General features: G+C 31.7%; 1 protein-coding gene across 2 annotated transcripts in view; it reads left to right on the top strand.

Annotated features, from left to right (window-relative positions):
* LOC149805910 (protocadherin Fat 4-like) overlaps window positions 1–18,563 on the top strand; it is a 274,413-nt gene that overhangs the window by 176,215 nt on the left and 79,635 nt on the right. For both annotated transcript variants that reach the window (XM_089950674.1, XM_089950675.1), the window contains exons 40-47: window positions 58–243; window positions 898–1,026; window positions 8,274–8,456; window positions 9,995–10,123; window positions 12,020–12,205; window positions 13,599–13,727; window positions 15,072–15,254; window positions 15,633–15,758. In XM_089950674.1, coding sequence (XP_089806800.1) covers window positions 58–243; window positions 898–1,026; window positions 8,274–8,456; window positions 9,995–10,123; window positions 12,020–12,205; window positions 13,599–13,727; window positions 15,072–15,254; window positions 15,633–15,758 — 1,251 coding nt within the window. The remainder of the gene's footprint in view (window positions 1–57; window positions 244–897; window positions 1,027–8,273; window positions 8,457–9,994; window positions 10,124–12,019; window positions 12,206–13,598; window positions 13,728–15,071; window positions 15,255–15,632; window positions 15,759–18,563) is intronic.

The raw sequence follows: 18,563 nt of genomic DNA, 5'->3' as shown, positions 1-18,563 counted from the left end.
TATAATGATTAACTTTGGCCATTTACATATACTATTTTCTGATGTATTATATTCCAGTGTACAGTGACAGTGACAGACAATGGTTATCCAATTTCAAATAGTGGCAGAGCACAAGTCCTGATCACAGTTGCAAGAAGACAACCACCTGTATTTGTTATGGCTAACAATTCTGTAAAAACAAATGAAACTGCCTCTGTCAATACAACTGTTGTCCAAGTGCAAGCATCAAGTACATCAATCATGGTAACTTTTTTAGTTTCTCATCATACAATTTTAGTCAGTAAGATGAGTGTTGATTTGTAAACTTACCTTGAAGAAGAAACGTTCATAGCTGCCCTACAAGTAAATTCTGTCTTGAGTGACCTCTGCCATGAGTGAACATGTTATTTATGAGCACAAGTGTAATGTACAGATTGATTATGTTATATAGATACACTATCATGAATGAGAACCTGCAAAATGTGACCTGTGACCATGACCTTTTTGGGCAAAATACATTTTTGCCAATGCTATGAAGAACTGCATAACAACAACAGAGATCAACAAAACTGCTCATGCTTAAATCCTTTTAATCAAGACTACTTAGGTATAAATGCCATGGTATAAATGCCATGGTATATGCCATGGTATAAATGCAAACTGAAATTGCAAGGTAAGTTTTGAAATTCCTTAATAATCATTGCATGTTTACGTATAGCACAAGCAGCTGAAATACAGTGCATATCTTTTCTCATAACATATCTACAAAGTTTCATGCTAATTGGCAGGAACTGACTTCATTCTTTTTTAATTCTCATTTGAATGTTTTTGTCTGGTTACTGTTACATTAAAATTCACATAATCTCTGCATTCAAAAGTGTCAAATGATCTTTCACAGAAACCTTGTAAACTTTTCAGGAACGCATTGCCTATAGGACAGAAGGAATATACCCAGCTGATACATTCTTTTTAGTAGATAATTTCACTGGTGAAGTTCGAATTAGGCAAGACCTTCGTGCAGATTCGCTGCAACTGACTATATACACTGTAAGTATAACCATTTCTCTGAGTTTTTGTTTCTTTTCTTTGCATGTGCTATTAATATTTTTGCTAACAACTTTTGTTTGGACAATTATTAGTGATCTCTAGTCTTTAGAAGTTGTTGATTATTTGGATTTGGTGACCAATATAGGTAAGATCTACATGGAATTATTGAAGATAAATATAAATAGTATCTCATTATTTTACGCTTTTTTAACAACATCATTTAATATTGACTTGTTTCATAAGACATGATAATATTGACTTGTTTCATAAGACATGATAATATTGACTTGTTTCATAAGACATGATTCTCCAGGATGCATACTTTTTAGTTTTAGATGCATGAAAAATCTAGCAGCCAAGTCCTCAATTCGCAAGGGTTTTTTGTGTCTTTTTTTTTGTGGTGGAATGAATCATATAATAGAACAGTCCCATTGGCTGAAACGTGAGAACATTATTAGCTTCATGAACATGGTGCTATGAATATGGAAGGAAAAATGCCATGGCAACCCAAGGAAACAGATCCAGAAATGAAAGAATTTGATCATAAACCTGCTGTGAAGAAGTTTGTTAATTTAATACAAAGTGACTGTAGCATGCTGTGTTGCTTAAAGATGAAATTTAAAAAAACACAGTCAATGGAATACGATCATTTTTTGTTTCTATTTCCAGTATCTTGCATAATGTATTCATCTCAAACAAAATTAAGCTAATTAAATTAATTAATATCCTGTAGGAAAGAAAGTGTAATCTAATCCTTGATTTATTCCAGCTGCACACAAAATTAAAGAATGGCAAAGTAAACTCACTTAGAATTGTTCTAGTTGTAGCATCACAAATAATAACAATTATCTCGGTTATTAAATGCCTTAATCTTTAGTAATTTGTTCTAAGGTTAAATACAGTACAGCTTGCATGTATTTGCAGAACCCCACTTAATGTGTGGTGGTGGTGAGTGAGTAGAAATGATTGAGAGAAAAATCCCTCCACCATCTCTCCATGCATCCTGACGGAGTTGCTGTGGCAGCTCATGGAGAAATTCCCTGCACACTGTACTAATTCATGGACTTGTTGAGGGTGACCACCGCAGTGTGGACATGGTCTCTATCAAACGTGTATGACCCATGCAAGCATGCTTTTTACACAGAGAGAGAGAGATGCCAATTTATCTGCATCACTAGCAGCATATTAAACAGAGATCCTAATTCTAATGAAGATTATGTAATAGAGATGATGTCAAATCAAATTTTAGATGATGTTAACATAGTCGCAATGCCTTGAAAACTGCACAAATACTACTGTACTTTTTTCATTTACAGAAAGCTGACTAACACGTTTTGCAACAAGTTGATGCTTTTACTTTATTCAAAGAAATCTTAACAAACTTACACAGACTTTGTGAGACCTTTGTTTTTCTTCTCTTGAACAGTGCATAGTTATGCTACTATTTAAACATGAAAAGCAATCCTCTGAGTAACTTATATTTAAACTCTCGATGACAGCCGCTTCTGTAAAAAAAAAAGAACAAAGAAAACAACCAAAAGATTTTTTTTCTAAAGTTACAAAAACAAAAAAATTAGAAAACACTGAATTTACACTTATATGCAAACCCCAAATTTAGTCCTTGAAAGCATTGGCCCACTCATGAGGCTGAATATACATGTACACAGCTGTCAATTTAGTTCAACTCTGACTGCATTTATACTGTATGGGACTGGTCAACTCTGACCGCATTTATACTGTATGGGACTGGTCATGTACTTTATGGTTCTTTCTGACTGGGGCATTTTTTAAAAATATTTCATTCATCAAAAGATAAAATTGTTTCAAATAATATAAGCCTTTGGAAACCTAAATGGTAGCTCTGTAATAAACAATTAGTTTCAGTGGATTTTCTGTAGAAATAAAAATAGTGACCATTTGTAAATACTGTGAGAAACTAGCATCAAAAGACAATGTCAATTTCACCGTTCTAAAGGCGCGTTTCTTAGAGGAAGCCGTCTGACTTGGCGCCGTGTATTTTACATGTCAAATTATGATTCCATCATTTAACAGCTGAAGTTTGGTTATTGTTTCTAATTAATCTGACCTCAACTCAGCATATTGTTAAAAAAATAATGTGGAAAATTGTCAAATTTTAAATGTTCAACCAATTTAAGGCATTTTGCATGGTTGTATCCATATATGTCATATTATTTGATAGTTCTTGTAAGGAAAAATATATAATTAAAATTTTTATCATGAAAGAAAAGAACTAATCTGTCATATCAAGATGATGCTTCAATTACCTAATCGTGCTATAGATTTTAGACATTTAACTATTTCAATACAGTTTCCTGTTTGTGACTATTGGAGCGTTTGGCTATTGAGACTGAAAAAAAACAATAAAACATGCAATTTTTTTCAATAGTATTTGGACAATTTCTGTATTTGGTATAGAGCTGAAATGGATTCAGTGGAAGACATGGAATGATTCCTCATCTCTCTCTCTCTTTTTCTCTCAATAAATGATAGATGTCAAATTTACATTTCTCTAAAATGACATTTATCTCAAATTGGTTATGTGATTTCTACTGCTTATTATGGAATCCTCTACTTCACAAGAAACAAAGACTTGAGAAAGTGCTAATGTAACTATTTTGAGTACATTTGGTACATTTTTGTAAAAAAATCTCTCAATACTGTGTTGTCAGAATGAACAGATGCATTCATTTTCTTATTGCTGTTGCAGTTCACGTAATATGCTTTGCTAAGTATCATATGAAATTCAGTATTATTGCACACTGTAGTAAAAACACAATAATGAATGATAGATGCCAAAACAATTTATAACAAAATCTCATTCATATTTGACTGATGTGAAACAATATTGCACATATTTTGATAGTTACCCCATACATGAGCGCAGCTGGATCAGGTCACAGGTTGGGGGTGGTGGGCAAAATTACAAAAGGGCACCAACTTTCCTCAAAAGGGCACCAAAGCAAACGTCTATGTGTGTATATTTACTCAATTTGTACATATTACCCAATAAACATGCGCAAGAATTTTCTGCAAGGGTAGGGTGGGGTAGAGGTTCTGATCTGGCCCTGATAAGTTCTCAGCAATATTTTGTACTATTTCTTCTGACATCCAATCACAGGATTATAGAGGTGTGCTTTAAACTTGAGATTTGTATTGTAAAAGGAAACCATGCCATTCCTTTTCTTACTTGAAATAAATTTATCTTATGATGAATGTCATAACAAAAAAATATCCTGGTCAGAAAAACAATCTAGCCATGTAAATTAAATGGCCAGTCCCTTGCAGCACATGTGTAGCTAAAATTAAACAAGTGTGTAAATTTAGCCTCATGATTGGGTCATTACGTGTTTTGTAAATTCAGAATTTGCTCATTCTTGTTGTTTTTAAAAATAATAAAAAAGTGGCTATTAACTAGAATTCATCTGTCTAAACCTTTGTGGATCATTTGTCATAAACAGTATCATAAATTTGCATTGTGCAAGAGATGATCTATACATCGTGCCTCTCGTCAAGTCAGTGCATAAGTTGGTTCAGATTTCTTTGAATAAAATAAAAGTGTAAACATATTGTAAAATAAGTGGACCAACTGTCTCTAAATTTGCAGAATAGACAAGACATTTTTCTTTTTCTTATAATAAAAATTAAGATTATTTGATTCTTGAAATGGAATCTGATTGTAAATCATGCATGAGGTTTTGGTCTTTCTGTGCGTAGTTATCATCCATTGACTTTATTCAAATGTCAATCAGTAAAATTTCGTAGCTAATGACTGGGCCATAATATGAGCTACATGTATAAATTATTATTCGTATGATAGAAATGTACCTTCCCAAGCTGAAATTGAGATCTTCTTCTGGTGCTAACATTTTATAACAGTGTTTACAATGGTCACTCAGCATAATATCTGCTGATGCCAGGTCGAGGGAGACCATTTCAGTTTCTTAAGGGGGTGGGGTAAATGCTTGAAAACTATTGTCTTATTCTGATTTGTGGTATAAAAAGAACACTATGCCATTTCTTGCATTATCTGAAACAAACTTATCTTGTGATGAATGAAAAACAAATACACTACAGTTGGAAGTAATAATTTAGCACCATAAAATTAAATGGCCAGTTCCATAATTGGTACATGTGCATTCAGAATGGAACAAATTGGTAGCTGTGTACATTCATGTTCAATCTCATAACAGGACCATTACTATTTAAGGACTAAACACATGGTTCCTATTTGAGTGTAAATTAAGTGTTTTCTTTTTTGCTGTTTGTGTTTTTAAACAGAAGTTGCTGCTATCTGGAATTTAATTATCCATACCTCAGTGGATCAGTTTAATTATCCATACCTCAGTGGATCAATTTAACTGTCCATACCTCAGCAGATTGATTTAATTATCCATACCTCAGTGGATTAATTTAATAAACATGCCTCATGTGGATTAATTTAATTGTCCATACTTCAGTGGATTAATTTAATTGTCCATACCTCAGCAGATTAATTTAATATCCACACCTCAGTGGATTAGTTTAATAAACATGCCTCATGTGGATTAATTTAATTGTCCATACTTCAGTGGATTAATTTAATTGTCCATACCTCAGCAGATTAATTTAATTATCCATACCTCAGTGGATTAATTTAATAAACGTGCCTCATGTGGATTAATTTAATTGTCCATACCTCAGTGGATTAATTTAATTATCCATACCTCAATAGATCAACTTAATTGTCCATACCTCTATGGATTAATTTAACTGTCCATACCTCAGTGGATTAATTTAATTATCCATACCTCAGCAGCTTAATTTAATTATCCATACCTTAGTGGATTAATTTAATAAACATACCTCATATGGATTAATTTAATTGTCCATACCTCAGTGGATTAATTTAATTGGGGGCCCTGAGTGGCCGAGTGGTCTAAAGCGCTGTCCGTTACGGATCACTGCCATCTCACCTATGTCTGCGTGGGTTCGAGTCTCGGATTCAGCCAACGTGGGTATGTGAGAAAGCTTGCCAGTAGCTTCTTGTGGGTTGGTGGTTCTTTCTGGGGTTTTCCTGGGTTGTTCCTCCACCATTAATACTGGCCGCCATGTATAGCCTATCATGTGCTGAAAAATGGCGTTTAACTCTACAACAACAACAACAACAATAATTTAATTGTCCATACCTCAGTGGGTTACTATTCATGTTTAAACAGCAGGATAAATTTACACTGATCAAGAGAAACTCAACAAGGTGGGGCTCTCATCAAGTCAGCCCATAAGTTTTCTTAATGTACCAAATATACAAGACTTTTCAGATTAATTTCTATTGTTCATTAATTTCCATTGTCCATTAATTTTTATTGATTCATGAAATGGTCTTTGATTATTAATTACTCATGACACGTTGGTCTTTCCATGGGTGGTCTTTATTGATTGGCTGTTAAAATGTGAATCAATAATGCCGATCAGCTGCTTCATGGTGGAGATGCCATCAGCATGCCAGCTACTGCATGGTGTAGATTTGTTAATATATTATTGCTCTGTCATGGAGGTGAAATGGTGGGAATAAGTCCCACACTGTGATGCATGGGGTTCCGAAAATACATGTGAGTTGTACTGTAAGAAAAATATGGTTATGGTTACATTGAAAATAAAATTGTGGTAGGTAGGTAAGTAATTGTTTTTGTTTGTTTGTTTTCTGGAATGATTTGTTGAAGCATAAACTAAGCAATATGCATCAACTGCATCCTAAATTAAATTGTGATCATTGTTACAGCCCATTGATTGTTGACTTTATTGATTTTTCAAAACTATTCTAAATTAATTTTATGATTAAAAATATATAGGGTTGGCCAGAAAGCAAACAGTTTCAGTTGGGTAACCTAGATATTTCACTATTCAATCCAATGACATATACATATTGGTAACAAAACAATACACACATTTATAGGTTACTGCATTTGTATGGGAAAATATGAACAAGTGTTTTGGATTGAAATACTGTACAACCCTGGGAGTGCAGTATATCCATCTGACAAAATGAGTTCATATTTTCCCATACAAATGCAGTAACCTTTTAATTACATGCTCATTTTCTTATTCTACCTAAGGCTTCATTATATAAACAAAAATACACTACAAAAAACAAAGTAACTGAATTTATGCCATATTCCAAACCAAATACATAAGTGCAGATTCATCAGTACACAACAACAACATTTTTAATGAGCAGATAACTCTGCCCAGATAAATTTGAACTTAGTCGCGCACTGGACATCACTTTCGAAAGAAAATGGCATTTTCATCTACTTAAAATTGAATTTAGATTCATACTGTAAATGAATGCGCATTGAAACAACTTTTCCATTTTGTCTGGAATGAATAGATTTTGGTATTTTTGTCGATTCTGCTAAATTTTGTGATAATAGTTAGATATATCTGTGTCATTTCTACATGAAGTACATCTGATTCCAGCAGCAAGGGAGCAGCATGTTGACATCTGCAAGTGTGTTTCTGTTCTGTCGTTGAATGTTTGAAAGCATAATACAGGGAAAATACGAAGTCTTTCAATTGCAATTATCAGAAAGATGCTATGGAATATAATGTTCATTTTTTTTTTGAGTGCAGTAAGGATGATGTAATTGCTCATGGAATATAGTCGAAATTACAGTACAATTTTGAATTGTGCAATCAAGCCTGAGAACCCGTGGCTCATGTAATTCAGATTTGCAGAACTAAGAAAGTACATTTTGAGGAAATTCAATTGTATGACCTATCTGTCATCTATCGCTAGCCTAAATCCAAAACATTGTATCAAAAAAGTTAACGCGGAATGTGGCAAAGTAGCTGGCATGTGGCAGTCCATGAAACATCTGCTTTAGTTCATTCAGAAACAATTTAATCAACCAAAATGTAAAACATCAACTATGTGAATGTACATGATTTGTTTATAAAGGAGTTCCTAATACACTATTGGGTACAGGTGTTGTACACATGAGTGCAATATCATAAAATACTGCACGATTCTGACAATGTAAAACTAATGGAGAAAACAGTGAGCATCTAATAATCTGAATTATTGCATGGAGAAAATGCATTAATATTGAGACCCTTAGTTTGGGGGCTTGGACTGCAACATTTTCCAAGGAAAAGTCCTGAACATCAATTTTCAAAATCCTGTGAACTCTTCTAAGAGTCTGGGATCTTGGACCTGTGTATGATAATTGGCTTCATTTCAATTCCAGTTGAGAGTTGTTGCATATGACACAGCCAAGCCACTAGTGACAGGAACAGCCCTTGTGTACATAACTGTAAGGCGCAACTTGAATAGTCCAGTCATCAGACCACCAACAGTTACATTCACTGTGCAGGAAGACACAGACTTCACATTCTGGGGCTATCGTGTCAATGTTACAGATCCAGATAGTGTATGGAAAGTTCTTGGTCACATTTATACTGTACCGATCTATGATTATATTTTAACATATATTTTGAAATGTACATTTCTAAAGTTGAACGAGACATGTTTTGAATAGGATGAGATTAAAATGGAAATCTGAGAATTAGTTATTGGAAACTGGCAGTAAATAATATTCAAGTAATTTATGTCTGATAAATTTCTCATATTTTTATCCCCATTCTACTCCCACTACTAACAGTACCATAAAATGGACTATTTGACCTTTGTTTTCATAAAATATGATGGAATGATAAACAATGCATGTATCCTGAATTTGAACATTCCAATCTAAAATCATATGAAGACAAAGAATATAACAGAATAATGTCTTGGAAATGACAGCCATTATTGTCAGGTCTACCATCAAAGTTGAAGTTACATCAGTCGAGTGGTGTAAAATAAAATTACAACTGTTAAAATCAGCTCCACCATGTGCAGATGTCATGTGCAAAATTTTGTTGGAGATTGTACAATGAAAGAAATTTACCTACATTAAATTTTATTAAATTTTATGCATCTCATAGTCAAAAGAAGTTTCCACATTTAGCAGGAACTCCACTTTTGCATTTATGGTTGTACATTACGCTGATCTCAGTAAACATTTGAAGAACAAAGGGATAAATAAATAAATAAATGGCTAGCTGTCTGTTGGATCATATTAGATATGATAAAGATCATTTTATGGCACAGAAATGTTGTAATAGAACATGTAATAATTTTCATCATTTATGCAAATAGTTTGAATATTATTCGGAACTCAAATTCATACTTAATAATCCTGGAGAGTGCATTTGGCCCAAAAGAATTACTTCAAGTTATCAGTTGATCGATTTCAGACTTGATACTCCAACATTTTAATTAACTTTTGTAATAATTGATTTATTATTCTACCTACTAATCCTGAGCTTAAATAAGTCACTATGACTTGACATGCTTGGACTCCATCTTGTTAGTAAATAAATGTAGTTGAATTTGGATTTTTAGTAATACTGTAATGCTGATACTAGCACAGTTCCAGGATTTAATTTTATAATTACTTTGTTTCAAGTCTATTGGATTATTCCTTTTGTCAGCTTGTTGGAAAATTTATACTGCTTAGTCAAAAAGCTACTTTCTGTCAATTTTTTGGGGTATCAATACTCCTTAGTGTAAGCTGCTTTTTGTCAATGTGTTGGGGAATCTTTAATCTCTTAGTGGAGGCTGATTTTTTGTCAATTTGTTGGGAATTTATATTATTTAGTGAAAGCTGCTTACTTTCAATTTGTTGGGAAATCTATACTCCTCATTGGATTTTTGTCAATTTGTTGGGGAATCTATACTCCTTCATGCAAGCTGTTTTATAGCAATTGTGACAATATTTTTTAACCTCTGTAGGAACACTTAATCTGAAGTTTTCAAACATTTGAGCATCAACAAGAATATAAATTTTATTTAAATACCTAAACCTATTTTATGTATACAAATTCTAATCTGGTAACTCATCTCTTGTCAAATATACAATTTTAGAGGAATCTCACTTGTTCGATCATCGGAAATGCCAAGGCCCAGGAGTTCTTTAGGATTGAACCAGATTCTTGTTTGATAAAGATGAAAAACAGTTTACTCAACGATCCAGACAAAACTACACAGTATAGAGTGAGTAGAGTTATACAGCTACAGTAACTACTATTTACAGGAAAATTATTTGTTCTGTTTCTATTGCCTTAAACTAACAGAAAGAATTGAAACCAACAGTTTAGTAAATTCAACAAATAAATTAATTTCTCTAAGTTACAAATTGAAAATTTAAAAGAAACTTTCATCATTATGAATTAAATCCCAAAAAGTCCTAAATGTTCTATCACAGGTCCAAAAGTATTGAATATTCTGAATGAATGCCAGTCTGGAATAGTTTTGAATGAACTGATGTACCAACAGACTTGATTTATTGCAATGATTTAATCCAGAATGTCATTGAATGAATTAACAATAATCCCAAAGTTGTATTTTTTTACAAAATGTCAATGAGAACATTGTAATTCAAATGAATAATTTTTAAAGACATGATTCCTCTCCAGTTATATCTAAACACAACTATAACTCTTATTATAGATTCCCAAAGACTAATATTAAAATCACTAATAAATAATTTTGTTTAAATGTGCATGATTCTTATATACTGTCACCTGACCTATGATGCAGTAGTAGTTTCTGGAAATCTTCGCTAATTTGTAAACATGGCCAGGCTTATAGAACATTATAAGTTCATAAATGAAGCTTGACCTTGAACTCAAATATTATTAAACAACTTATTTATAACTTACAAAAATGAATAAAATCAAGTTTTGTAAAACATAATAGACTAATTTAATTTATAAAGTGATAAATGAAGAATATGAGAGGAACTTACAGTATAATAAAGTGAATCCAAATTAGTCCTTATGAAGGTCTATGAAAGTCCTAAATGAACGAAAAGTCCCTAATAATTTTCAATACTGGAAATGTAATGGTCCTCCAAAAAACATGACATTGTCGAGATAGTGTTGTCCGGAATTCTTTTGAATAATTTATAACAGTTTAAATAATGAGCACTTTCTCTCACCACTAAACAGTCCAAACAAATGTTTTTTCCTCTCAAAAAATATCTAGGGACAACATAAAAAAACATCTGCAGACTTGCATCAGGAACACAAAAGCGTGATTGACTCCTGAAATTGGATTGAAACTGAATACTTAATTTTCTACTTATATACACCATATATAGCAATTCTAATTTGCAATAGACCCCATGTGACAACATTCACTCTTGATTTTGATAAACTAAGCATATTTACATGACCTTACACAACCAATGAAAAACCACAGAATTATTCTCAAAAGTTCCATATCCCATCAGTCACTGTAAAACCTATTCCATAAGTACCATTTTAAGGCTTATTATTAAGATTATTATTATTAATTGTCAACACGTATGTAAACATCTATTTATAAATCCTATGCAGTTTGTATTCTTAGCAGAGCCAGATCACAAACAATTTATAACAAAAGATATTCAATTCAGTTTACAACCATGAATAAAAATTATGAAAATGAAATAAAAATCATGTACCAGAGTTACAAAAAAAAAATATATATATATATATATATATATATATATATATATATATATATATATATATATATATATAATATATATTTTATAATGTGTGTGTTAGTGTATAAAGCAAAATTGAGCTTATGAAGAGCAAAAAGTTAATATGTATTGTTTTCTGATATATTTTAAATATTATACTAATAATGTGTACATAGTTTATAGAAAATACATGTGTACGTAAGTAGATATCATGTAATTGTTTCTGTATTAAATATTTGCAATCAAGTTTTTGCTATAAAAGTTGATTTTCTATATGAGCAAGAGTGACATATACTTTAGGTGTACCACACTCTGTACAATATCTCAACTACAAGGAATATTATGGCTTATTATTGAGTTCATTATAATTCAGTTCCATTTGACAAATAGTATGACTATATATACCTCATGTTTCATAGATCCAAGTGCTTGTATCAGATGATGGCATGCAGCCTAACACAGTAACAGGAGAGATAATTATTAATGTGCCAAGAGATAGGTTCAACCCAAGATTCACCAACTTGCCTGTTACTAAAACCATTGAAGAGACAGCCTCTATTGGTAGTGAAGTATACAATACTGATGCCAGCGATGATGACCAAATAGTACGTTTTACACATAAAGTTTAGCTTTGCATTTTTTTCTTCAGGCTGATGAAGACCAAAATCATAATACTTCAGAATATAATTCTTTTAGGCAGCTGAAAATAATATCAGCATTTAATTTTCACAGGAGTTTATTATGCAATAAAGAAAAAATTAAATCTAAAATATATTGAAATTCTTATACTTAGTTCCAGAGTTCCCCGATTACACACAGAATATAAATTGGTTCTATGTGCACTATATTTAGATGATAACATTTGTTTTCACTGAATATGGTCTATAGTATTACTGAATCAATAAGCAACAGACACCAGCTTACAAGAAATGTCTACAAATGTGCAATTTATACCTCAAAACATTCTTCAAATTTTATTTTCCCTTACCCAATCATTACATTATGAGTTTTCATGCATACAGACAAGTTTTTAACACTTAGTTGCATACAAGTTTTGGAAACTAAAATTTTCTCCTACAGAAATATATTAGTTAAATAAAGCTGCAAGTGTGTAAATCCTTTTTGCAGATAATAGATTTAGTACAGGACATAGTGAACAGTAGTGATAGGATATATTCTTTGGTCAAAGTGCAAATCAATATCATCTAATGGATTGGTGATGTTTATCTATCCATTTATCTCTCTGGTGTCAACACAAAGATTAGGGTTTGCATTTATGTGATTTTCTCAGAAACACTTGCTTGTAGATTCCTATGACTTGGTGTATAAATGGTTCCTGAAGAATACTTTAACCATCATTGAAAACAGGTCATTGTAATCTATATTTCATAAATAGTTGATTTGTACTAACCTTTGCATTAAGCTTCGATTCTCTTTGTTAGGTTTTTCATTTAGCTCAGTGTCTGAATTAACTGAAGATAAAGATGCATCATGAGAAGTATAGCATTCAGTTAAAGCTAGGTCAGTGTGACGTATATTTCTTACCTCAGTAATCAGCAATAAGCAAAAGTTTCTCAAATACTTATCTGCAGAGTAATATAAACTGGCAAGGAAATGTGTCATGAAGTGTACTACACTCTTTAGCCAAAACTATGTCGCTGTGATGTACATTTTAGACTCCAGTGACCTACATTAATATTTGTATTTAGCTCATTTTCTTAGACACTATTGCCTGTAGTCATGTAGACTGTATGTAGATATTCCATCAATATACTACACTTAAGACAAAACTAAGTCATGGTGATCTATATTTCACACTCCAATGGCCTTAATTAACCTTTGCATTTGTCCATTTTCTTGGACACTATTGCTGCAAAGTGATGTTACTTAATTCATATAAGGCACTGTAAGAAGTACAGTACCATTTAGATAAAAGTAAGTCATGCAATGCCATCTCATATTTCTTGATTAGGAAGACTAATGAACTTTTTTTTTCAGGGAAAGCTTGTATATCAGCTAGATGGTTACCTGCCTGCAGAAACATTCTTTGAAATCAACAGCACCACAGGAGTTATCACAGTTCGCAATTCCCCAAACTCAGATGTACTTGAAAGGGGAAGCTACACAGTAAGAGTTATAATTTATTTTTTCCTTGTTTCCTTTCAACTGAGATGTCCCATTATATCACAAGTAAACAGTGGGACACATGTTTTAAAAGATTATGGATAGTAATAACTTGCAGTCTGGTGCCACCTCAGCATTGTTACTAATATTAGTAGTGTCTGTTTTAAAATTGCCAGGCAATGTATCTTTAAGAGCTTCCTAATAATTAATGACAACCTTCTGACAGTCAAGTTCTGTGCATTATAAATGAATGAAGTTTATTAGCTGGGGCATATTTGATATGAGCTCTTTTAACTGGTACATATTTTATATGCACTCTATTAGCTGGGCCATATTTTATATGAGATCCATCAGCTGGGGCATACTTGAATTGAGCTATATTAACTGATACATATTTGATATGAGCTCTATAACTGGGGCATATTTGATATGAACTCTATTAACTGATACATATTTGATATGAGCTCTATAACTGGGGCATATTTTATGTGAGTTCTGTTAGCTGGGGAATATTTGATATGAGCTCTTTTAGTTGTACATATTTTATATAAGTTCTATCAGCTGGGGCATATTTCATATGAGCTATATTAACTGATGCATATTTCATATGAGCTCTATTAGCTGGAACATATTTGATATGAGCTCTATCAGTTGAGACATATTTTATGTAAGCTCTGTTAGCTAGAGACATTTGATATGAATTTTGTTAGCAAGGACATACTTGATGTGAGATCCATCAGCTGCGACATATTTGGTATGAATTCAGTTAGCAGGGACATATTTTATATGAGATCCATCAGCAGGGACATATTTGATATGAGCTCCATCAGCTGGGGCATATTTGATATGAACTATATAATCAGGGATATATTTTATATGTCATGTATTAGCTGGTACATATTTGATATGAGATCCATCAGATGGGACATATTTGATATGAGCTCTATTAACTGTGACTTATTTGATACGAAGTTCATTAGCTGGGACTTATTTGATATGAAGTTTATTAGCTGGGACTTATTTAATCAGATTATTAAGTCCATAAATTAAATTAGCTTAATTAGGAGGGATATTTTTAATCAGCTTTCTTTACTGGACCAATATTTATATTAAAAATGTTGTAATTGAACATATTTTAAATGACTCATCTTTCTTTTCTTTTTATTATATTAATTTTGACTGGTTGAACATATTTTCATAGTGCACTAATTCAAAAAGAGATAATGCTTCAAATTAAGTGGAAGGTCAGATTTTAAATTCATCAAGTTCTTTCACTATAAATTTGTATAAATGTATAGAGTGCCTTTAAAAAGGTCCTTTTAAGAATATCCAACCCATTATTTTCAGTTGCATGTTTGTGTGTATGATGATGCATGGCCAAGCAACCATGTCTGCTCCAACCTGACTGTGGTCATTAATCGCAACCCCGGTGGCCCACAGTTCTCACAAAGAAGTTATGGTCGAACAATTCGTGCCAACTTCCCACCAGGAGATATTGTGATACAAATGGCAGCCCAGGATTTTGATGGGGTGAGTTACATTGTACATTTATTTCTTTGCTCATGCAGGTAAAAGACAAAACTATTTATCTAGAGGTTGTTATAACTTAGTTTTTCACCTTCAAAACTAAAGAGTCTTGTACAAATAAAACCTTTCTGCAGTTTCAACTATAAATGGTTTTACAGTACATATTGCAAAGGTACTCAAGGGATGATATAAAAAATATCCACTCATTTAAACCTTTAACGAGAAAAAAAATTTATTGCTGATTTTCCTTGGAGTTGTAGAGAATTTTATACATCAGTCACTCTCTAAAATTTAGAGATAAGTAAGGGTATATTTTTCAGCTTTGATAAAATTTGGCTGAATAGACAATACACTATCCATGTGTTGTGGTTTCTTTTTCAGGACAAGTTGAAGATTACCAATGAGGCAAGTGCACCAATTCAAAATATTTTCTACATCAACCCAGACAGTGGTTCAGTTATGCTGATTGAAAGCTTGGTGAATATCACGACCATTCAGGTGTACCAGGTGAGTTTAGCCTAGTGTAAATCCTATTTCCATGGCTAAGTGGAACTGAAAACATACACTGCCCTTATACATATCATACAAATCTTAATTGTTGGGAATACACTGCCTTTATACATATCATAGAAATCTTAATTATTGGAAATACACTGCCCTAATACATATCATACAAATCTCTATTATTGGGAATACACTGCCCTTATACATATCATGCAAGTCTTAATTATTGGGAATACACTGCCCTTATACATATCATACAAATCTTAATTATTGGGAATGTGCTGCCCTTATACATATCATACAAATCTTAATTCTTGGGAATACACTGTCCTTACCCATATCATATAAATCTTAATTATTGGAAATACACTGCCCTTATACATATCATACAAATCTTAATTATTGGAAATACATTGCCCTTATACATATCACATAAATCTTAATTATTGGAAAATCGCTGCCCTTATAAATAAAACATAAACCTTAATTATTGGAAATACAATGCCCTTATACATATGATAGAAATCTTAATTATTGGAAATACACTGCCCTTATACATATCATATAAATCTTAATTATTGGAAATACACTGCCCTTATACATATCACATAAATCTTAATTATTGGAAAATCACTGCCCTTATAAACATCACATAAATCTTAATTATTGGAAATACAATGCCCTTATACATATCATATAAATCTTAATTATTGGAAATACACTGCCCTTATACATATCATATAAATCTTAATTATTGGAAATACACTGCCTTTATGCATATGATTCAAATCTTAATCATATTAATCTTAATTCTTGGGAATACACTGCCCTTATATATATCATATAAATCATAATTACTGAGAATACACTGCCCTTATACATATCATATAAATCATAATTACTGAGAATACACTGCCCTTATACATATCATGCAAATCTTAATTATTGGAAATACACTGCCCTTATACATATCATACAAATCTTAATCATTGGAAATACACTGCCCGTATACATATCACATAAATCTTAATCATTGGGAATACACTGCCCTTATACATATCATATTAATCTTAATTCTTGGGAATATATTGCCCTTATACATATCACATAAATCTTAATTATTGGAAAATCGCTGCCCTTATAAATATCACATAAATCTTAATTATTGGAAATACAATGCCCTTATACATATCATAGAAATCTTAATTATTGGAAATACACTGCCTTTATATATATCATTCAAATCTTAATCATTGGGAATACACTGCCCTTATACATATCACATAAATCTTAATCATTGGGAATACACTGCCCATATACATATCATATAAATCATAATTACTGAGAATACACTGCCCTTATACATATCATACAAATCTTAATTATTGGAAATACACTGCCCTTATACATATCATATAAATCATAATTACTGAGAATACACTGCCCTTATACATATCATACAAATCTTAATTATTGGAAATACACTGCCCTTATACATATCATATAAATCTTAATCATTGGAAATGCACTGCCCTTATACATATCATACAAATTTTAATCATTGGAAATACAATGTCTTTATACATATCATATAAATCTTAATTATTGGAAATACACTGCCCTTATACATATCATATAAATTGTTGCAGAATTGTAACCGAGTGGGTTTTTGGATGAAATGAACAAGCCAAACACAATGTAAGAAAGATGGAAATTTATGAATGAGTTAATAATGATAAATATATGATGTAAAAATACAATTGAAAATAAACAAAACAAATATTGAATAAAATGAAGTGCAGATCCAAGAACCCTCATGGGCTGCACATACCCCTTAAACAGTATGTTGTTCAACAAGAACAAAATTATAAAGATTCAAAAATAATCTTACACACGATTCAAAATACTCTTAACACACCTCAAGATTCAAAATAATCTGATACAACAAAAGATTCAAAATAATCTTTGACACAACTAAAGATTCAAAATAATCTTTGACACACCTAAAGATTCACAATAATCTTTGACACAACTAAAGATTCAAAATAATCTTATCATGACTAAGATTCACAATAATCTTATCACGACTAAGATTCACAATAATCTTATCACAACTAAGATTCACAATAATCTTATCACGACTAAGATTCACAATAATCTTATCACAACTAAGATTCACAATAATCTTGTCATGACTAAGATTCACAATAATCTTATCAAGACTAAGATTCAAAATAATCTTATCACGACTAAGATTCACAATAATCTTATCACGACTAAGATTCACAATAATCTTATCACGACTAAGATTCACAATAATCTTATCACGACTAAGATTCACTAAGATTCACAATAATCTTATCACGACTAAGATTCACAATAATCTTATCACAACTAAGATTCACAGTAATCTTATCACGACTAAGATTCACAATAATCTTATCATGACTAAGATTCACAATAATCTTATCACGACTAAGATTCACAATAATCTTATCACGACTAAGATTCACAATAATCTTATCAGGACTAAGATTCACAATAATCTTATCACGACTAAGATTCACAATAATCTTATCATGACTAAGATTCAGTATAATCTTATCACGACTAAGATTCACAATAATCTTATCATGACTAAGATTCACAATAATCTTATCACGACTAAGATTCACAATAATCTTATCACGACTAAGATTCACAATAATCTTATCACGACTAAGATTCACAATAATCTTATCATGACTAAGATTCACAATAATCTTATCATGATTAAGATTCACAATAATCTTATCATGACTAAGATTC

Source organism: Sinohyriopsis cumingii, chromosome 2 (genome assembly GCF_028554795.1).
Source record: "Sinohyriopsis cumingii isolate HCF-2022 chromosome 2, ASM2855479v2, whole genome shotgun sequence".
NCBI classification, from domain to species: Eukaryota; Metazoa; Mollusca; class Bivalvia; order Unionida; family Unionidae; genus Sinohyriopsis; species Sinohyriopsis cumingii.
The sequence above is the reverse complement of the archived record's forward strand: the minus strand, read 5'-3'. Positions and strand labels throughout refer to the sequence as shown.